This window comes from Calidris pugnax, unplaced genomic scaffold (assembly GCF_001431845.1).
Source record: "Calidris pugnax isolate Ruff unplaced genomic scaffold, ASM143184v1 scaffold52, whole genome shotgun sequence".
NCBI lineage: Eukaryota > Metazoa > Chordata > Aves > Charadriiformes > Scolopacidae > Calidris > Calidris pugnax.
Window position 1 is genome coordinate 1,843,608 of NW_015090811.1, and position 23,558 is coordinate 1,867,165.

A 23,558-nucleotide genomic window follows, 5' to 3' on the forward strand; every position below is an offset into this window, starting at 1 on the left:
TACCCCAATTTCTGAAACTAGCATCTCACTACAGACCTAAGGACCACTTCCCTACGTGTTAGTTCACTGCATGCGTTCAGGCATCTCAGCTATGCAGACTATCAAAAATCCCAAGCATTTCTGTTGGTAAGGAACTCATTGAATTTGACAACTCTTTTCCACTTTACTTGTGCTTAACATGATGGCTGGGGATGAATTGGAGACAAAGCAACCCAGGTTTGTGCACATGTGCCAGGCTCTGCTGGCCCAAAGACTCACTGCCTGCTGCAGTTCAATGAGAACGTGGAATGGGAATATCTGATAATCTCCGCTCCCTGGAACCAGGGAAATCCTTAAGCACGTTAAGCGCCAATTACAGTGGTTACGCTGGGCTAATTCGAATCCTCTGACATCAGCGTGTTAGGTGATGTGTTGCCCATTCAGAAAATCTTGCACCACTTCAGGCTGCTGAATGATAGTGAAAATACCTCACGGCACCACCACAGCATCCCTGGAACCCCGTGAGAAGGGAAATGTTGTTTCGCGGTGACCTAATTGCCTCTTCCCAGGAAGCAAATCTTTACCTTTTTTTCATAGCAGCTATGAGGGACGAGGGGACAGCAGGGTTATCCCCAAAACAGGATAACTAGAGTGAGGAGGCTGCACGGGCTGAAAACAGGAGCTTTATTTTGCAGTAAGCCCAGGCTCTGCTGTCAACACATGATATATCACGACAGCCAGGCCCAGCCATGTCCCCATGAGCTGCTAGACTGGCCCTTGCTGTGTTGGTCAGTGTCACCTCCACGGCACCCTTCTGGACATGTGTCCTGCTCCTGCCCTTGCAGTCTTCTTGCCCTGCTTCTTGCAGTACGTCATGGGCAGCACAGGGCAGGCTTAGCTTTTGGAGTTTAAAAATAATAAACGCCTTCCCCTTTTTATCCAGTTAAATGGTTTGTGACCATCTGCCGAGCGCTCAGTGTCACACTTGTTTATATCCACTCTTCCCTCTGTGGAGACCTGGGGCAAGGTTAGGAACAGAACCAATTTTGGAACAAAATAGTTAAAGTTGCATCCCACACAGCATCCACTGGTGAGAGATTAATGTGGATTTTTGTACTTTGCCTCATTGTGACTCCTTAATCCGGCATATATTCCAAAGAAATAATGCCATTAGAGGATTAGTGCCACAAGTTCATTTGAAAAAAAGGATTTGTAAACACCGAAATCCTATATTCTATGTACTTAATCACCGAGTATCATTTTGGGGATTTCCTCTCCCTTTAGCAGTGTCTCTTTCAAGGAAACCCAAGCAAAGTAGCACGTCTGTTTTGGATGGCCCTTATTACCCAAGAAAGGAAAACAAAACCCCAAGCATCTAGTTAAAATAGTAGAGAATCTAAACATGCTGGACTAAACCCATCCTTGCTGTTGCACAATCACTGCAGTTATACCAGGGAGACACTTGGCCCAATATTTAGATAGAATTTAATGATTTTGGGAAATGCTCTGCAGAACTTGGGGTAGGAAATATTGCTTGAGTTTCCAGGTAGAGCGGGGCAGAGTGCTGCCATCTGGATAAATACTTCTTCCTTATATTCTTATACTCTCAGAAATATTGTGCAACACTAACAATACTTTGGATCGAACTCATTCCAGACTTCCCTGCACTGACACCAGTGTACATGCCTGAGGACTCAATTTGGTCCAAGGTATCCGAGTATCCCCATCATTTCCCACAAAATAAACATCCAACATTGTGATTTTAATAAAACATCAGCCTACAGTAGTTCCTGAGGCAGCTGTTAGAAATACATCTCACCGGTTTATGAAAACTAAATCCAACCCCTTATTCTGTATTTATTTACAACCACAGACTGATCACAGGAGGGGTTGAAGATGCTCTGAGAACATAAGAAACCAGCTAAAACCTGGGGCTCAGAAACGCAAACACCTCTGAGTAACCCTGAACAGTCCCCAAAGCTCAGTGAGACTTTTTATGGGTGGAAAGACTGTGGAAGCTTTTGACATTTCCCTGTACATTCACACTTTAAAACAGAACAAAAAATGAAGTTATGAAGCTCTGGTGCCAACATGCAAAGGTGGGCTCTGCCTGACCTGAAGGGGTCGCACACTTGGCAGGACAATCTTTCAAGCGCACGTGCTGGATGAACTGGTTGTGGGCAGAGATGTGTGACAGCCCCTGTTGCCACTGACTTAGTACAGCTATAAAAATTTCAACCTTGCATATACCAACATGAGCTGCTAAACATAGAATTCTAAAACATATCCTTTTATCACAACCAGAATTTACCTTACCTACTATAAAATAATAGCAATTATAAATACATTTTTCCAACTACTATCTCATATTGAACATGCCTTTTGATTTCCATTAAAAGTGTGACTAAAAGATCTATTGCAACAAATCTGTATTTATATGCAGGTATTTTTAACACCCTGGTATTGAGTTAGTATTGAACATGCCTTTTGATTTCCATAAAAAGTGTGACTAAAAGATCTATCGCAACAAATCCGTATTTATATCTACAATTCAGGTATTTTTAACACCCTGGTATTGAGTTAATCTTTTTTAAATGGAACTACACAAATAAAAACCTAATGTTTCATTCTCTATTACCATACACTGGTCTGATGGAGAAGATTTTCAGGCTGGAAAATTCTTTTTGGTTGAACTTATGCCAGGATTAATCCCCTTTCAGTTAATCATTCACATGAATGGGTAATCTGCAGAGTTCATGCAAGGCCTGCAAACTATATTAATTACTAGAAAACTAATTAGAAATCAACAGAGTCAAAGGATCAGTGTTACTTCCATACGGTACCATCTGGTACAATGGGTCTGGATAGTTCAGCAAAACTCCCCATTGCTTTCTGTGGAACTTCAGCCTGAATCTGTGTTGCCAGAGAGGGCAAGTTTATGTTGCTACCTGAGCTGGTTGTAAAGCATTTTTAGGCTTATCCCAAATGACAACATCTGAGCCCCTGTATTTCTAGCTGTTATTTCAACAGTTAGTTCAAAAAAGAATATTTATTCAACAGTTTTCTTTTTGAATAAGATACCAATGTAGTTGTAATTTGCCTTTCCACATCCAAAAAATACCTTAAATCCATACACAGGCTGATGAAAAAAATCTCCAGACAAGCAAATATGAAAACATGTAGAGAGGTGGGGCTCGGTCTCTTCTCCAAAGTCACAGGCAATAGGACAAGGTTGGAACTCCATGATCTTTAAGGTCCCTTCCAACTCTAACCATTCTATAATTCTCTGATTCTAGGACACAGCTCATTCTTTGGATTTGCAGCCCACCGCTCCCAGACTTCCTAACCATCCATCAGACCACTCCATTCCTTCCCTATGCTGCCAGGTGTGGGCACTCTACTCTTCTAGTTTAAACCTTTTGGGGGAAACATGGAAGGAAGTGAGGTTTAGCTAAAGAATGTGATATGTCTGAACACAGATTTCATTTTGGAAAAAGAGAGGATGATTTGTGATAAAGAAGCCTTTTGCCAAGTTCTGCATCAACCCAGTTCATTTCATTATACAGAAATAAGTCTCCATTGAAGTATATCTTGCTTCAGTGAACTTTATCAGGAGAAGAAATAAGGATTATCATTCTTTCACAGATTCCTCACTTATGACAGAAAGTGTTTAGAAACAGTGGATTAAAACCTGCTTAGACTGTAGTTGAGCAGGTTCTCTACTTACACAAATCCATTCCAGCATTGCATTTTGGTAAACAATCTAGATCTTGAACCGGTAATAAAATTGTCTAATACATTTTTTTTGCCTTCCATTTTTGAAGACCATAAATCCCATCAGCTGAGCCACGTCTGTCACTGATTCTGTCAAAAGAGAGCAAAGAAAGTTCTGACCCCAATCAGTGCAGACAAAATGTCTAGTGACAACGGTAAGACTTTATCTGCCTTAGTGCACGGAGCTGATTCCACACTGATAACCTGTTCTGGTTCTTCAGGCGTTGAGACAGATGTGACAGTAGTTGACATTTCTTTTGAAATTAATTGAGAGAAAGAGCCTCTGTGTTGTTAATTGAGCTTTAGAACAGTACAGAAACTGCCAAAATCTGTTGGGTTTTTGGTAGCGCTCTTCCAACTCCTTGTGGTCTATGGAGAAGTGATGATGTTCTCTTGAGGCATCCTATACCGGATGGGTAAATTCCAGTTTTGAGATTTCTGCACTGGTTGTCGTAGAGGTAAGTAACCCCAGGCAATAAGTCTGGGTAGGAGTGTACAGAAGGTGGTGTGACTCCAGCTCCATCTTTCAGACAGGGATATATCTGGTGTCAGTGGCTCAGGCTACAAACACCTGGTACAGGGCAAGAGCCATCAGGCTGTGGTTATCCCCTTTGCACAGAGGAATCTGAGTGTTGGTGTTTCTGTTGTTGCAGCGCGCACTGTGAAAGGAGATAATGTGGGACTGCACTGTCCTAAACCATCTTAGCTGTGACAATAATTGACAGACCAAGGCCTGGATCAATTCGAGATACTTTACATTACTTTGTTTTATTCATAACTCATCTCCTGTGTCCCTGTCTCTCCCCCCTCTGCTGCTTTGCCATTTTTCCTCTTGGTGAAGCCAACCAGCAGAAACAGGACTGCTGAGAGACACATAGACCATAGAATCACAGAATTGTCTAGGTTGGAATCAGGCTGTGGTTATCCCCTTTGCACAGAGGAATCTGAGTGTTGGTGTTTCCCTACTCTCAGATTCCTCTGTGTCAGGCTGTGGTTATCCCTTTTGGTGTTTCCCTACTCTCAGATTCCTCTGTGAAAGGAGATAATGTGGGACTGCACTGTCCTAAACCATCTTAGCTGTGACAATAATTGACAGACCAAGGCCTGGATCAATTCGAGATACTTTACATTACTTTGTTTTATTCATAACTCATCTCCTGTGTCCCTGTCTCTCCCCCCTCTGCTGCTTTGCCATTTTTCCTCTTGGTGAAGCCAACCAGCAGAAACAGGACTGCTGAGAGACACATAGACCATAGAATCACAGAATTGTCTAGGTTGGAAAGGACCTTTCAGATCATTGAGTCCAACCATCAACCTAACACTGACAAATCCACCACTAAGCCATGTCCCTCAGCACCACATCTGCCCACCTTTTAAATACCTCCACCACTTCCCTGGGCAGCCTGTTCCAATGCTTGATGACCCTTTCGGTGAAGAAATTTTTCCTAATATCCACCCTAAACCTCCCCTGGTGCAACTTGAGGCCATTTCCTCTTGTCCTATTGCTTGTTACTTGAGAAGAGACTCACCTCCACCTCTTTACAACCTCCTTTCAGGTACCACTGCATGATTCAGAAATAAAACCCTGCCTGATGCCTGTGAAATCCAGTCAAGAACAACTAGACCTTCTCCAGAGAGGGACCATTAAAGCATCTTTATGAATTCTGGCTGTCACACTGCACTACAGCACACAGCAATCCTGCCTCTGTGCCAGAAATCAAAGGCTGGATGCCAGGGGTGCTCTCTCTCTCTCCAAACTTCCCTCATTAGGGAAAACAGGAAAAAATAAATATATATCCATATTATGTTGCTGGTTTTGTTTCTACCTCAGGAAGTAATTTTTCCTGGTATTAAGCTTTTTGTGGGTTTCCTGCAACGTGATTCACATGGACTCAAACAGCTGGTGAAAAATGGATGCGGATGCAACACTTTGCTTTTTATTTATTCGGGAAACCCCATATTTTGCAAAGTATTTGCCCCAGCCTCACCCAGAAAAATTTTTTTCATGGCTATTACTCATTACATTTCAAGTCACAGGCTTCTGTAGGCAGTTACAGATCGAGTGGACTGAACACAAACTGAAAATTATCTTTAAGCCTGGAATGCTCCTTTGAACCCTCGTCTTTCTGCACATGCAAAGATTTGGACAACCACATGAAAATTATTCTCAGGTTATTTTAGTTGGTCCCTAATTATTAATATTTTTTTTAAAGGCAGGCCTAAAATTATTTTTAAAACCATTTTAAACAATGGTGCTGGGTGAGATTTTCTTCTTTAGAAAGAAGGTCCAGACAGCAACAAAATAGCCACGACAGCATTTGCAACAAACATTCAGGGAGTCACAGTCACTTTAGAAAAAATTAAAAAATAATCCCACATTAGATGCTACATATGTATTTTGTGTTATGTTATAAAAAAATAGTTTGTTTTCTGCAAGGATGTGCTGAACTGTACCACGATTACATCCCCTTGCTAATGATAACACTTCCCTGAGAGGGATTTTCAATAGGAATGGGACCATTTTGGCCAGATTTAGGCACTGTGTTAACATTTGAGAGAGGACGAGGGACAGTTTTTTGTTGTTGCAGCGCGCACTTGAACTTCCAGCAGGTGAATGAGGGATGAACAAACATCAACCCTGACGTCCCATCAGCTGACATGGATAGTAGAAGAAAATAACCACTCCCTGATATTTTAAAATCTGCCCATGTACCAGGCATTCGTTGTGAGAGCTAACTCACTGACAGTGAGAATTAAAGAGTAAATTGCCGGCTTGAGCAGTATAACCATCTGATCCCTCTGTTAGCCTCACAATATGCTTAACAGGATTTCCATCCTCTAGTTCCCCCCAATCCAATCGGATACACAGCTCTGGGATAACACGGTTCTGGGATAACTGCCTGCCAACGGTTACAAGTACGGCCTCTCTAAAAATCAGCATAAACAGGTAACATGATGCACAAGAACTAGGCAATTGTCAGCCTTCTCTCCTATTTCTTGTTGGAACGGGAAGATTTTAAGTGAATGCATCAAGTATCTTAAAAGCTAACAACAGCTTAGCAGGTTAAATGTGAAATAGGTTTATCAGATCAGTGCAGTGCTCTTCTTGTAATTATGTTTTTACAGCCCGGTTAAGGGATGGTATTGGAGAAGGGCTTGTGATGTCAGAGTGGGTAGGGCTTAGAAGCAGGGATGAGGGCTAATCAAGATAGTTCAATTTGTATTTAAAGTAAAGTCAGCGTTAGTTAAGGCAGTTTTTGACATGTTAATCTTGATGTGTTTTAAAAGCTGCCAATCACATTACTGAGGCAGCTTGAAAGGAAGACTTAGAGTGAAGGCACACACTCTTGGACGTTCATGGTATCTTCATCTTACCCAAAACTAAGGCCTTCACAATAGATGTAAGTATACACGGAATAAAAAGTGTTATTTTTTAATGTAAGTGGTGATGCAACATCTGCTAAGCAATACCAAGAGGTGTACGATTTTTCAGATTTTGATGGGAAAGACTTATCTCAGGATGGAAATGGGGCAGATCAAACCAGGCTGCTTCTGGTGTTTTTCTCTAAGAGCAGCCCTTACTGCAGAGGGTGAAGTTAGGAATTGGTGGGGATGATACAGAAAAAGCAAAGTATGTGGCTAACTATGTTTTGATTTCTAGCAATCTGCTATATGTATTCTTATGGGTAAATAATCCTGCATATTCAGGTGGAAACGCAGTATTTTTATGACATAAACTTAATCATTTTGGAAAAATTTAAAGATCTATTTCACAAATGGAGGATTTTACTTTGGGAAGGCTTGACATTGTATACTCAGTGTTTTTCTAGAAAACTTTGGATGCAGATTGAGTTGCTTAATGTACATGCATAAATGTTTCATTGTCTTGTCTAACCACAACAAAATATTCTTTAAAGCTAACCGGTTGCCAATACATATAGCTTAATCTCTGTGTGAATTTATCTTTAAGTACAATAGAAAAACCTTAGTATTTTACAGACGCTTCCTGGAGCAATAGATTTTCTAAATCAGTGTGTGATCAGAATTAATCAAGGCTATCATCACACAGACATATTTGGCTGGTTTACTCTGATGTACCTACATGAGATTTACCTAATTAAAACTTTGCTGGTGTGTGTAGCCACCATAACAAACCCCAGCACCAGCAGTTCTGTGGAATACCCATGTATGCGGTGTGATATATTTTGTAGAAAAAATATCATAATATGATGAGGGTTCCTTACATCCTGTTATTATCTGAATATGCGGGTGCAATTAACTGCAGACTGAGAAAGGCTTGGGCACTATTATACTGCCTTTGGAGCTAAAATCTCCAGTTCCTCAGTTAGAGAATATGTGAATTTCTGTATCTCCCTGGTGCCCCAGAGATGCGCAAAGAGTGAGAGAGGCAATTCTGACTCGAGTCATTTCATCATGGTCTGACCCTTCATATTGGAGCTAAAAATGTTCAGTCTTTTTAAGATGCCAATTCCAGAGTCTGTTCACAGGATCAGGTGTGCAATTTCACATGTTAATCTCCCAATGGGAAAAAGTTTGTATTAAAACCTGCGACTTCATATATGAGTTTGGAAAATAACAGTGGGTTTAGCATCTGACATCTGTGACAAATATATTTTAACATACCTATAAGTATTTTTTCAGACGAGTGTGTGCTGTCTTTTGTTTTGTAATAAAGGTAGGTAACCTGAAATGATTAATGATAAAAACCTGCACCATCTTGTTTTACCATAGTGGTATAAAACACATCAAATGCAGTTTTCTTGAGGATTTTGGGAAGTCAGATGGATACTGCTGCAATATTTAATATCCTAACTGAAGACGGAAGGTATCGAGGATTCAGTTCAAGTTTTCTAGATTCAAACTCTTAGTTAGCCAGTGAAGTTAAAGACTTGTTAAACAAAAATAGTTTTAAATAGCCTTCCTAAAACTCATTCCTCTTTCCAGTACCTGGTTTCTTTTGGCACTGGAAGTGTTGTCATTTGCACTAGGATTTCATGTTAAAGTGAGACACAAATCCCACTAAAATTTAACAGCATTTCATTTGGAAATAGCAGCCCTGCTCTACAATCCTCAGAAAGCTTTCCATCCCAAGCCTTACACTTCTAGTATTTAAAAATAAAAAAAGAAAAAACTTCTTTTTATGCTTTAAAAGGAGAAATAATTAAAAAGTAAAAATTACCGAGTCTAGTTTCCCTTTAACTGATCCCACTTATGCCACATTTTGCAATCTTTAGGCTTCTAAAAGAATCAAAGACAAGAGGATAATGTTTCAAGTGTCACCCCCAATTATGAAATAAATCCACAAGGAAAACAAATTACATCATCCATTTCCAGTATTTAAAAATAAAAAAAAAAGAAAAAACTTCTTTTTATGCTTTAACACTTCTAGTATTTAAAAATAAAAAAAGAAAAAACTTCTTTTTATGCTTTAAAAGGAGAAATAATTAAAAAGTAAAAATTACTGAGTCTAGTTTCCCTTTAACTGATCCCACTTATGCCACATTTTGCAATCTTTAGGCTTCTAAAAGAATCAAAGACAAGAGGATAATGTTTCAAGTGTCACCCCCAATTATGAAATAAATCCACAAGGAAAACAAATTACATCATGCTTTTAGCCCTCTGTGTACAACCGATGTAACAGAGAGACTCATCCCTTGTAAACAGCTTCTCCATGTACCAGTTTATCAGGATCCAGGCTGGGTGTGCAATGTTACACACATACACGTGCACGCACACGCTTTCTCTGCCAGAACCACTATTTTTGTTAGTTCTTGCTTAGTTATTTTACTTAAAAGGCATAGTTAAAGCACTCAGTGAGATCCCAGCTGCCAAAAACACAAATGAATAATGTCAGCACTGTGGTTCTGCAGAAACCAGCACGGAGTGGAGAGGGAGATGCACTAAGCACAATTCCCACCTCAGCTGCTTGCTGGCCCATATCCCTGTGTCTCCGGTGTGTATCGAATGGCAGGGAGGCTTCTTTTCCCCCCACCATCTGTCTGTCTCACCTCGTAGGCTTTGAGGGCTCTTTGGTGGGTGTTTGTGCTCAGCGTGGTGCATCTCCACCTTTGGTTTCAGCCAGTGCACTAAGCTGTGGCACACAGTAACAGTTTCCCCTTGCCCCCAGCCATTCCAGTGCTTCCATTACACACTTCCATTACGAACCTAACAGTTCCTGGAGGACTGAGTTTGCCAACACTGAGCCTTGATTTCTTCCTGAGACCAGTGTGTTTGAAAACAAAGAGTGACTTGCTGCTTGCACTCTTACCAATTAGCCAGCTCCAAAATGGTGAAACATCCGTGTCTTCATTTCAGCGTAAAGGCAAGCAATGCACAGTATAAATATAGTTATTTTCCTTTCTTTAATAAAGGCATGCAATGCAAGCTCTGCTGGCTGGCACTCGCAGTATAAATATAGTTATTTTCCTTTCTTTAGGGAATGTATCGTTCTCAATCCAGTTTTAGGATTACACTCTAATCTCAGTCTCTGAGCAGTCTGTGCCCACGTATCTAGGATTAGAATTTTGCCCTACAGTCTCTCCAATGGTACCTTACCCCAATTAAGATGACATATTTCATGCTCCTGAATGACATAAAGTTGGTAGAATTGCCTTCTTGCTTTCCAAAACTGATTTAGTTTGCTGACTGTGGGTTCTTGAATAAGTACAATCTCTAGCTTTATGACCCCTAGCATCGATTTAGGGCAAGAACCCTTGATACTATAGTTAATAACGTTAGAGTATTAATAATATTGGAATATTTATCTATTTTTTAAAACAGCATCTGATTTCTCTAGTCATCAGGAAAGCTTTTCCTAAAATGGGAGCCAATGGAAATAAGACTACATATGAGTGAATTCATATATTTCACTCATAGACACATATTTATATTGTATGTTCAACTGATTTCTCTGACACGGATTGACCTGACCATTTTAAACAATACTCAGATTCTTCCAAACTGTCTGTGGAGCCACTGCAAAAGTATACTAAACATTGCTTTTAAAAAATGCTAATTCCATGTGTTTGATGTAAATAAAAGCAGTATTAGTTACTGAAATCTTAATGCAATTACCTAAAAAAAAGTCTTCTAACAAGTCTATGTTATACATAAGACTATATTTTGCCAATGCAATTAATATTACAGATACACAGACTGCTATAGACATTTTGAAATTGCACAGAGCACGATTAGATTTGCAAATGCTTCTGGTTCATGAAGTTCGTGTCTTGCCACTTCTCATCTAATAAATTGAGACAGAATTAGTACTGGGTGAGTGGTTCTGCCTGCTGCCAAGAAGGGTTTGCTAAGGGTAAGACTCTAAAGGTAGAGATTAACTTGTCTTCATCCCTGTAATGTGCTGTACAGCCAGGATTTGTGCAATAGGATCAGAGAAGAGCCATATATGAATGTAACACTGGACAGCTGGTGTGTATGAATTTATATCAACCCTGATGCAAGATTTTGAGGTACTCTCCAATCCCAGCTAATATATGTATCAGAAATATACTTTCCCTGTTCCCTCAGAGATCGTTTTTTGCTGATGTTGGTTTCTAACATGCTAATTTTTTATGGAAATAGTATGATCCTTAAGTATTCTAAATTTGACCTGCAACCAGAACCCCAGCTAAGTAACCAAACACGGTGTTTTTCCAAATGGAATAACAAAGATTAGTCAAGTTCAGTATCTCCTGCTGACACAGGGTTACATACAAGTCTTTACATTGGGTTATTAAGCTAACTATTTATCCCGCCTGATCAATTAACAGGAAATTCAGGGAAATAAACAAGCAATTTAATGCGGATGACATTTACATACAAAATGTGTCCTTTAAGTAAAGTTTACACCATGCTGATATTCTAATATTCAGCTCGGGAAAATAGATTAGAATTTTGGTGGAAATAATGAACAAAATTTTTTACCAAAGTTATTTCCATATATTGAGAAGAAATCCAAGCTATGTTGGATAGGATTGACTGGCACACCAATTTAAAAAAAAAAACAAACCAGAATGACTTCATGGAGCAACTCCAGTGAAAACCTCCTTAAGGAGTCAAACCCTCCCCTTGGCTCATGATGAGCCAAAAACTGGGTCAATGGAAGCACTAAGCTACCGCCTTAGAGGAAGAAGATATCAATGAACTTTCAAGTCGTATTATTCCATGACTTTTTAAAATACTATATCTTTTCCACGTCAAACCAACAGACCACCTAGTCTACCCTTGCAAGGATAAGTTGCTTATGTGATGCACATCACCTGAACCAAGGAATGTTACCCAAAGTGATGCTCTGTAAGTCTTGGTTATGTAGTGGATAATAATCTATTAATAGAGAACCACTCCACTATGGATGCTGCTGGACCCTACATTCAGTGAAAATGCCAGCATTTAAAAGAAAACCTCACTTTTAAAAAAAGGAGATTTAAAGAACAGTCTTAAATAGCTTCTGCTTCAGCTCTGAGAAGAGGCTACATGAGAGACTACCTGTCAACAGAGAGTATAACATACTTCACATCCAACACAAAATCCAGGCTTGTTTTGGCAACTGCAGAGACTATACAGAAGACAACACAGGGATACTGGTGCTACTGGTTTCTGACCACAGTTACTGCTGCTTGGATGTTGGTAGATGTCTGTTAGAACAGGTGAGAAACAACGAGAGACTACCTGTCAACAGGGAGTATACCATACTTCACATCCAACACAAAATCCAGGCTTGTTTTGGCAACTGCAGAGACTATACAGAAGACAACACAGGGATACTGGTGCTACTGGTTTCTGACCACAGTTACTGCTGCTTGGATGTTGGTAGATGTCTGTTAGAACAGGCAGGACGCAGGGGATCCCATGTGGAAGTGGTGGATTTGGGTCAGAATAGATGGGTCTTTTCTCAGTAGGTTTTCCATCATTCTACACTTTGAAGTTGTATCAATTTTAGTCAGAGGTGTGATTTTAGGGGGGAGTTGAGTGAGGGGTGTTACTACAGCAGTAAAAGTGTAGAAGTACTAGGTAGGTCTGATAAAGAAAAGTGTCTTTTTAGTTGTATGCCTTTTTCCCACACAGGGACAGCTTCCCCAAAATAAAATGCATTCACAACTGTGATTAAAAAAGGGGATTGAAGCATTCTAATATTTCCTGAAAAGCAAAAATAGTGCAGCTTGGCAGTCATCTGACAGCCAAAAGTTTGTTAGCATTAATACTAGCTTTTAAATATTTTTTTTCTGATTTACTAGAATAAAAAGGTTAAAACTTCCCCTTTTTTTTCCCATTATGTCTATCTGGACCTCTGCTGGTTGCTTTGCACCTTCATATTCTCTAGTCAGGTGCACCAGCCAAAGGCCAGGCTGTAGAGAGGTTAGCACAAAGTTTAAAATTCAGCTTTGTTTTCAAGAATGTTTCATATTCAGCCACTCATCCATGAGAGAGAACCACCTAAATGGCTCAACTGGACCAATATGGTATGGCAAATACCATCATCTCAGTTGCCATCTATTTTTTGAGCTGCTGTAAAGTTTAGTTCAGCACTAAATCGCTTTAGTACTGAGCTTTAAAATGCTTTAGCAGCTCAGAAGCACTTTGGCAGCTCAAATGCTCTTCATGAAGCACCCAGCACCCTAAATCGCTTTAAGTCTAAAGTATCCTAAAAAAAAAAAAAAAAAAAAAAGGGAGGCAAATGGAAACATGGCCAGCAGCACATGCTCAGATACATATGTGAAGAACAAAGGACATGGTGGTGTTCTTGGCTTTGACGGGGTTCGGGGTTTGTCTGCTTCCAGGGAGACCTGGCTCTTGGCCAACACAGAATCTAGCATTTACAACATTTACAGATGTAAAGAATTTTTATTTTGAGGGAACACCAGCGGTGTGGTCCAAGTATAGTCTCTGCTCTCAGACTGAATGGCTGAAATGACTAACTTGTCTGCTTTTGGAAAACTCATTTTGAGGTGAACGGAGAAGAAAATTCAACTCCTTAATTTCAACTTACTTTAAAAAAAAATAAAAATCAATCATTTGCTGTGCAAATTTAGTTTGAAATGAATATACAGATGCCCCTGCCGCCTTTAGAGCTGGCTTGCTCCCTCTGCCAACCCCTCAACTTAAGCATCCCACACATGATAGCTTTTTAACATCCAGGCTGTAGGTTACAGGACTTATTTCCTTTATGACCTATCTGCACAAACAATCCTGAGCAGGGCACACTGTGGTTACTCATTCCCCTGGTATCAGGATCATTTGTAATGTAGTCACCTTCCTCTTTGGACAGACTTAGAAATGCTCACACAATCCATTTCAGTGATGGCTATTAGATTTTAGTCTAGACTTCTACTTTTCAACTGGCTTTATTTACCTGTACATATATATGGGTAATTAACCTGAGCTTTGCTGGTTTTATCACTGTTTTTATCACATCACTACAAAGCATGTTCTTTTACCTATTTCACTTCATTTGGCACTTAGGGGGGCTGATGTCATTTGGAACAGCTTATTTCTACCATTCCTTTCCATCTGTTTCACTTAATTTACAGTAGACAGGGCTCCAAACTATTGCAATTCCAAAGTTAAACCAAAGATACCTGCCTTCCTGAGCATGAACTCACAAGCACTGAAAGCTACAGCTGTGACTGGCAGAAGTCCTACCTGCTTATCTTAGAAATTAACCTGTATAACCTGCTCTGGTTCTTATATTGTTGAATGTCTTATACTTTTCTTTGGGCCTGCTGATTCCCTTCTTTACAAGAGAAAAGTTGCTGTCTCTTTGCAGCATGACTCCACGAGATCACATGAGAAAAATGTCTATCCTGGGGGAACAAGGAACACTAGAAGAAAAGCACTTGTACCGCTTAGCAAGCGGCATGGCAGCAGGAGGTAAGCAGGAAGAAACCTAACTGCACATTTGTTTACAGGATTGCTAATATACAACATACAAGAAACAGCCAGCAACAGGCTCAATGTCTTTAAAAGGTATTTGAAATTTATCTTAGGAGTAACCAGAGAAATGCTTCTCCTAAGGTAGTTAAAAGTTAAGATTCTTGGCATTCAGAGTTTCATCAAGAGACAGTAAGCATCTGGAAGAAGAGTCCAGGTCACACAGGAGCTCAGCAACAAAAGCCATAGCTGGACATTATGAGGTTCTGACTCACCACTGCAGGCTCTTCTTTCTAGAGCTGCTTTCTAGAACCTGCCTCATGACAAGGCAGGTTCCAGCTAATAAGATTTCTCTAAAAATAAAACTGTATTAAAAATGCAAACTCTCTCAAGCAGAGAAAACATTCTCTTCTGTTTCATAGTGTTACATGAATTACTGTTAATTGTAAATTGTCCTTTTGTACACTTGACTGTGCACATCCTGTTTATTTTTACTGCAGTTTGATTGTATAAATTTACATTATTCAAACAAAGCAGTGCAGGTGGCAGTGGAAACACCTTTTTTAGTTGCTGCTATTAAAAAAAAAGTTTGATTTGCTAACTTACTTACACTAAAATGCTGGCACTTGAGGAAAAAAAAAACATTTTTTGGGGTAGAATTATACTGTAGACAGAATCACTTTCTAATTTCCTCCACTGCCATTTTTTCTGGTAAAGTTATACTGCAGACAGAATCACTTTCTAATTTCCTCCACTGACAAGAGAACTGTATATGCTTTGTGTCAGAACTGCGGCAGCGGCAAGAGATGCTAATGAGAAATCAGCTGATGGCAGTGAACCCTCAGCTAATGAGTGCGGGCCAGCAGCGAATGCAGGCGATTCCCTCCCAGTTTGAGCCTCGACTGGTAGACAGGTATTGTGCACCACTTCTCTATTGTAACACTGCAGTTAAAGAATAACTGTGTACCGGAGTATATCAAGATCTTAGATTATTCTTAACTAAACATTGCCCTTTGCATGTCTGAATGTATTTATATCTTCTCAGAGATCTGTTACCTTCAGCTGAGATGATGGCATCAGCTGACCCGAGACAAATCCATATCGCGTCCCACCTGGGACCCGCCGTCCCGCAGCACCCAAACATGCAGAACATATTGTCCAACCGTGTGTACCCAGGCCCAGGTAAGGAAGCCTTGTCTGCATCCTGAAAAGCGATAGCGTGTAATCGAGAAAGCAAACTTCACCTGCCAGTATTTCACTGGGTTATCCGTAGTGTCAATAAACAGTTTTTCTTTGGAAAAACAGCCTCACTAAAAGAAGCAGTCTGCCCAGCAGAGACTCTAAACTGTGCCAGTTTGAAACACATCCATTTTAGCTTTTGTTAAACACACTTGATTTTCAAAATCATTTGCATGTTTGTGTACTCTCCTTTTCCTTTTGTATTTTCCAAGCGTTTTCACACCTAAACAGAAGGCTGTAGCTAAACAAATGAGTCCAATCAACAACACTTGCTGCTACATTTAACTCTTGATCATGTATGAGCATTGGCTGTTTTAAAACACTGCTTTACTGATCATATTCTTTAATCATAATATCACATGCCATTTTTCCTCATGTAGGACAACTACAAGCAATTTTAAAAGAGGCTTGAAATTATAAGGCACAGCTCTAAGGGGAAGGCTAAATATCACAGTGTGGCAACACAACTGGGGCACGCATGTCAAGCTGCACAGAAATTTACATAAATTTACAAATCACTTTATACAAAGAGTTCATATCTTAAGGTTCCTTCTTTGAGATAAGTGAATAAATTCTTGAGGCCACATAGACCTATAAACAAAAATTTCTGGCTTCAGCTTTTCCCCCACCCCTAAATAAGAGATCCCCTCAAAAAGAAATGTAATTTAAAATTCCATGGCATCTAGGCTGTAAACAGCCTTGAAGGAGCAGGTTTGCTTTGCTTAACTGTTGATTATTATTTTCTGAGCATCTAGATGTACTTCAAAGACACAATTCACCAAATAAACCACCCTTCTGTCTCTTTCCTTTATGGATAACGGCAGGTTTACCTAACTGCAGATCTGATCCTGCAAACACCCAGTGCTGGACTTCATGTTCCTGCTACTTGTTCCCAAACCAGTGAACACAAATGGGATTTAACTTGAAGTCACATCAGTTTCCTGGGGAAGCACATAGTTCAAGTCTTAAAAAGCTTTTTAAAGTGTCTCTGCATTGCTTTGGGGTTTGTGCATTCACCTGAGGAAACAAGTGCATTTTCAAGATGTTTTTTCTATCTTCCCTTTAAGGATACAGCTTTCTGCAGCCAGAATCCATGGAAGCTGTGGCCAGAAGACAGGAACTGGTTCAAAAGCAAAATATTGCCAGGTAATCAATAGTAAGCTTTGCTCTGAGGTACACAACAGGATTAGGGCAGCAGAGGCAGCTGGAAATTATTGAGTCACAGATGTTTTGTGGGTTTTTATTTACAGTGATTGAGATACTTTTTCAAATAACCCAGAGAAGCAGAAGGCCCTTTGTTATCTCTGAAGGTCTGAAGCTACTGAACTTTCTGCTTGTCTCTATTCTGCTTTTAGCCTTGAAATGATATAAGAAAAAGAAACAACCGCCTCAGCTTGATTAAAAAAACAAACAAGCTACAAACTTCAGCCCCAGCCCTTGAACTCTGGATCCAAACACCCTGAAATTACAAAAAGTCAGAAACAAAATTCAAACTTTACAGCTGTGTGCTATCCCACACAGCATTTTAAGCCTCTAAGGCTGGGCCCTGGGGATGATTAGCTCCGTCTCCACCCTACCAGGGTGGACAGCTTTCCTAGTTTAACCAAATAGTTTGGATATCAGGAATGTCTCATAATTATTTGTACCAGTTTCAGTGTAATCAGTAGCTGGTTAAGGAACCACCAGTGCCCTCCCTTCACAGCCACACCATTTCCACAGAGGAACTCCCTACCTTCAACCACTCCTGTGCTGGGCTTTGGCACGGTACTGAGTGGCAGCATCCCTCACACAGGGAGCAAAGAACAGATAAATTCGGAGCAGGCATCTCAAGAGAATGATGACAGAAGTGTTTTGGAGCTCTTCAGTCAGCAGAGCTTGATTGTGGAACTCCTCCAAGCACAAAATGTGCATCAACAACACATTTCATATAGCTGTTGCCACATGGCAAATACACTGAGGAAAACAATGAAATAGCCAGCAGGAAGGATGGCCATCACGTATACCCTCAGCCACATCAGAGCTTGTTCTACCTGTTCAGGCTCTTCCCCAGCCCTCCAAATCCCAACATAAAAGAGTTCAGCCTAAATCCATGAGATAACCTTTTACCCCAGTATTTTGCCATCCTGGCAATTTCTACTACCTTCATGGTGCTTTCTGTAGCACATCACCTTTAGAGCCACACTTGTTCCTATTGTCCTTTATAGAAATCAGATGTTGGCAGACCATCTCCTGCCCTTGCAGTAGCTCCTGTTTTGTGCTGCTGAGCACCTGTGTGCAAATCCTTGTTCTCCAGGGGTCTCTGCCTCATACCAAAGCTCAGTGATCCCCTGTCTGTTGGTCCTCAGAGAAGCAGACTCTCATATCTGGAGGAGTAGTCAGGAATGCAATGCTTTTTGCCGTTTATCCCCACCTCGAGAGCTGTGTGCGAGTAATGACAGTTGGGCAAAATGTACAAGGAGGTGGTACAGAGATGTAACACTTGCATTGGATCTCTGAAAGCACAACATTCATAACTCGGAGGTTGTAGCAAAGATGAAAAGAAGGCAGAGAAAAAGCCCTGAATCTTATGGAGTGATCAACTAATTCCTTCTCACAACAATCATCTGAATAGACGCCTTTTGCACAAACTGTTTTCCTGACATTTTTACATTGATGAGAAATCTTAAAGTCAGCCTCTCTCTGACCTGCTACCCTCATTGCCATGTTAAGAAAGCTATCTTAGTGCACTTTAAAGATCTGGCTGCCCTCACAAGCCCTTTTCCAAAGAAGAATGCGGGAAGTCCCACTTGAAAGCTCCTCAAAGCAAGGAAAGGAGGCTCAAGCATTTCTGGTTTGTGTCTGGTAGAATCTACTTCTCCCAGGTATCAGCTCCAGCTGAAGCTGTGGAGCTCCAGGAGCTTTCTGTTTGTTCACAAGCTCAGCTCCAGGGAAAGCTGATGCCAGCAAAAGTTGGTACAGTGGAGACACATCCTACTCCTTCTATTCTCCGTATATCACTGGTAAACCCTCCTTACCACGGACAGGAAGCTGGCACAGACCCTGGAGCATTGGCTTTATCCACCAGGATAAATATATCCATAGATAATATAACTCTAGTTCTTTATAATTTACAATATCACTGCCATTTCCCATTTCTCAGTGTTATTTTCTGATTGGCAATGTGAATCACTTATTTACTTTAGTCTTTGTCCCTTATGATCCTGGAGACAATTTCCTAAATCCCAACTGAGCATAAGAACTGTAATAAAGCTTGGATTATCAATATACAAATAACACTTTTTTGTCTGAAATATTATAATTTTCTGATTGGCAATGTAAATCACTTATTTACTTTAGTCTTTGACCCTTATGATCCTGGAGACAATTTTCCAAATCCCAACTGAGCATAATCACTGTAAAAACCCCTCTATTATCAATGCACAAATAACACTTTTTTGTCTGAAATATTATCCAGAGGTATGACATGGAAGATTTATTCCCTTGTCCTTTTAGTTTACCATATGTATGTGGCAGCGCATCAAATATAGCCAGGTTTGCCATTCCATCTGCAGTTTGTGATGTCTCACACATAGCAATATAGGAGAGCGAGGAAAAAAGCAGTAGTTTTGCCTATTCAGTTATCTGAGTTTTAAGCTGCTACTGAAACAAAAAAGGCGATGAAGGACCTGAGCTGCCCTAACTGCTTGTTGTTCTGTGTGTCTCTTAGAATGGAAATGGAGATGAGCGCTATTTTTCAGCAAAAAGAAATGGAGAAGGCTCATCGAAAAGGGCTGCTGGGCCTGGAAGCACCTTTCCTTTACCACGGGATGCCAGGTAGTCCCATGGCTTTCCGTGGCAGGCACAGACTACCTGAAGGCCATCTTCCCAACGACTTATATGTTCACCGAACCACCCTCGATGAAATTCATGGCAACACTATGCTCATGGCAACCAGCCCATACCCTCCAGTCAGCACTTTGCAGAGGGAGAGGGGACGTCGACCAGGGAGAAGAGCTGGAAATCACAAAACTGCAGACTGTGGTGCCAATGGCATGAAGAACCAAGCCGATGACAAAACTACGGACCCTGCTTCAGCTGCAGCGGATGATGAGAAAGAAGACAAGAAAGAAGCAGAGGTGGAGCCACCAAACAAACATGAACAAAGCAAAAACCAGACCGAGCCACCTGCAGTTGCCAAAAACTGTAAAGAATTTGAACAAGGTTTGAGAAAAAACTGTGCTACTCACGAAATTTCTGCTGAAACCAACAGCTGCAGCAACACAAATGAGAAGGAATCGAATAGCTCCTGTGCTGCTTTTGATGACAAGTACATGTACCCTTCTGCAATCCCATTCTCAGCGTTACCATACGGATTTCCAGTACCCAGCAACCCATTGCTACCTTCAGGTTTGTGAGCTTTCCAGATTACAGTTAGTGGCATGTTGATATTATTTATTTTTATTGACTGGCTCTCTTATTTCTTCCCTCTGTTTCAAGCAAATTTTTGGTCTGATAGAGACATGGCAACTAAAGGTAGAATTAATAGGCTGCAAATAGTAATAACTTGGTAAATCCAAGTCAGCAAAGGTAAAGAGTGGTTTCCCTACCTGCAAACTGGTGCTTGCTGGTATAATGGAGGCTTCAGCATCTTAGGTAGCAATGCTTTACTTTGGGGGACAATGAAAATTGCACAGCAAGAAGTCACAAAGCAGCCTCCTAAGTGTTTCAGGCAGTGTTTTACTTTGAGGGACAATGCAACTGAACAGCAAGAAGTCACAAAGCAGCCTCCTAACTGTTTCAGGCCTCTGTGCCATGCACTGTACCACTGTAGGATGTCATCCTGTCCCTCTATCAGTCCCTGGGGACAACACACTTGTCACCCCTAAACTGTCAAGTTAGCAGCACTTCCAGGTTCTCCACAATTCTGTTCAACGTGTTACATCCTCTCCTCTCCTTCTGGTGGTTGGGGGAAAGCATAGCAGCACAAAATATACCGATCATAATCCCTGTGTGTGTCAAACAGGACAAGGAATATACTAACTAGAGAAAACATGCAGTAGGATTTGTATGTGTAGTGACTGGTACGTACCGTGCCAGCAGTAAACAAAAGAAGCCACCAAAAGAAAACACTCCAGAATCAGCTACTATTGATTATCTCAAGATTTTGGTGTCTAGGACTCCTCTGTCTGTGACTACACACTGCTGTTAGTATATTAAGTACTGGAGAATTGTAAAATTTCTCATGTTAACAGCCATTTCCTATTAATTTGCCAGCAAAGTCCTACAAACATCACATTTGTGTTTCCTCCTCAAAGGAGCCCATGGCCTGATCCTGAATGGAGAAGACATGTCTTCCATTGAAGACATTCGCAAGTGGACTGTTGATGACGTATACAACTTCATCATCAGCCTCCCAGGCTGTTCAGATTATGCCCAGGTGATTATAAACATTCAACACATTCTCAGCTCTTTAGGAACATCTAGATTTAAAGGTAATCAAACAAATGTACATGCTAGAGGTTAACTACTCCCTGAGCTCTTATAGGCATCACTCCATTTGAAAAATGAAATATCATTAGAAATGCAAGCAAAGAGGTTGAAGTCTTGTACATTCCTGGTAAAGCCTTAATAAGATCAACACTATTCTTTCAGTGGTAGCAAGCTGCTCACTCCCTAAAAAATCCAAAAGAACTAACATTGAAACATTACAGAGTTCCCACTTGCCAAGAACAAGTAGATAAGTTACAGGCAAATGTGCTGATATCCACACACCTAAACAAGAGACCTCATGTTGCAGTTAAGAGATAAATATGAAGATAAAACACTAAAATTATTATTTCCTCCTTTTACTGTCTATGCCTCGGGATTAAGCATAAAAAATAACCAGTGAAGTTTGTTTTTGCACACCGTGATGTGTTTTATCATTTCATAAGATATTTAAAGACCACGCTATTGATGGAGAAACCCTCCCACTGCTAACTGAGGAACATCTCCTGGATACAATGGGATTAAAACTCGGACCAGCATTAAAAATCCGCTCTCAGGTATGACCAGTAAATGTGCCAAAATGGCAAATCCCAGCAACATGAAAGAGTCAGAAGCGAACAGGATGACATTTTTCCAAACTAAACCACATCATACTATCCTATCTAGGTAACTATCATAATATTAGGAGAAAAGAAATTACTCTACCACAGTCTGCTTTTGCTCCTCTGCATGTTACAAAAGCATGCAGAGAGACACTAAGGGGAGGTGAGGAGTGTCAGCTTGAGAGACACTTGAAGTGGAGTCAGGATACAACAGCACTGGAGACCAGGCTGAGGCTGGAAATGGAAAAGGCATGTTTGACAAATTAACTCACTTTCACTCCTCTTTTCCCTTCCCAGCTGGTAAGAACTGCTTGGATACATACTTGCTTTAGCTCCAACCTGGCTTTTAAAACATACCAAGTAAAAGTTTCTACAGCCTTTCTGGGAATATAATCTTACATGTTTCATGGACAGGCTGTCCCTCTATGTTTAAAGTTTTCTGCTCTTAATTTCATCCAGTAATATCAACTCTCTCCGTGTTTCTGTTGTTGCCTGGTTCTTTTTCCCCTTCTTTAATGCCTTGCTCTCTCTCACTTCTCTCATTAAAACCACCTTCCCTGCTCCTGGCTGGCTCTGTCCCATTGGTGCTACAGCACCTAGAGAGCAAGAGCAGCCTGTCAGGCCCAGCACACTGGGCTGTTTCCCAAGCTGAGTGTTGCCAAGCTCCTTCCACAAGAACTCAGGCCTAGAAAACTAGGAAAGAGGGAAAATGGAAGAGATTTTTTTCACTTTTTCTAACTATTCTTAACCCTTGGGAATGGCTGGGATCTCCTGGATGTCCCTGGCATTGCTACATGACAGTGATGTTTAATGGCTTTAATGCTATCTCAAGAAGCAATCGCTGCAATTGTGCTTTTTTGTCTTTAAAGGTGTCCCGACGTCTGGGCAATGTGTTCTACATGATGAACCTTCCTCTCTCCGTGCCTCTGCCACCTGCTCCAGGGAAGCCCTCAGATCAGCCCTCTGACATAGCCTCCCCTCTTCACTGCAACAGCAGCGGCGACACGCTGGATAGTCCCTGCTCTCAGGACCCAGAAACTTCCAAAGCAGTGGAACAGATCGTTTCAGAAAGCAGGGAAAATCCATGTGACACAGCTGGATCTCAGGCTGACTTCCAGATGATCACTTTTCAGAAAACCTGAGCTGAGTCCAGAACATGAAATGATTTTAAGTCGTACAGGAATCTGTATTTACAAAGCATTTGAGAAGGTAGCTACAGCCTGGAACCTCTGTATGGCTGGAGCTGAGTGAAATAAGCTGCAGATGCAGCATGAGGAAGTATGGTACCTGAAAAGCATTAAAAAAATGCAACTACATGTTAGTGCAATTACTTTCAAGTGCAATTCATTGAAAAGGATACCAGTTCAAGTAACAGGTAAATTTAATTTTTCATTAAAGTCCAGTGATCACTGAAATATGTCAGAGACTCAGAGAGTGCTGTCTGTCTGACACTGTGTTCCTGCTGAGAAACTACAAGGAAAAGTTAGAGCTTCCACACATAGCTGACTTCTGCTTCTGTTCAACAAAATTTATAGAGGATTCATTGGGAGAGTATGGAATTACCTGCAGAATATAGAGAAATATACCCTAGACTCAGCAATTGGAGTTAAT

At 40.7% G+C, this 23,558-nt stretch overlaps 1 protein-coding gene across 1 annotated transcript; it reads left to right on the forward strand.

Annotated features, from left to right (window-relative positions):
• Positions 1 to 12,838: 12,838 nt before the first annotated feature.
• Positions 12,839 to 23,089, forward strand: SAMD7 (sterile alpha motif domain containing 7). Its single transcript, XM_014938807.1, has 9 exons — positions 12,839 to 12,858; positions 14,537 to 14,640; positions 15,427 to 15,553; positions 15,686 to 15,822; positions 16,947 to 17,025; positions 19,586 to 20,265; positions 21,174 to 21,295; positions 21,792 to 21,902; positions 22,817 to 23,089. Exons 2-9 carry the CDS (start codon positions 14,538 to 14,540, stop codon positions 23,087 to 23,089), a joined length of 1,632 nt encoding a protein of 543 aa, XP_014794293.1. The 5' UTR covers positions 12,839 to 12,858; position 14,537.
• The last annotated feature ends 469 nt before the right edge of the window (positions 23,090 to 23,558 follow it).

Excerpts from the sequence above, each read along its gene's own strand:
- SAMD7 (XM_014938807.1), top strand. The coding sequence starts at position 14,538 with ATGACTCCACGAGATCACATGAGAAAAATGTCTATCCTGGGGGAACAA. Across the intron at positions 21,296-21,791 it reads GCTGTTCAGATTATGCCCAG|ATATTTAAAGACCACGCTAT; the intron begins GTGATTATAAAC and ends TCATTTCATAAG. Across the intron at positions 21,903-22,816 it reads CATTAAAAATCCGCTCTCAG|GTGTCCCGACGTCTGGGCAA; the intron begins GTATGACCAGTA and ends TTGTCTTTAAAG.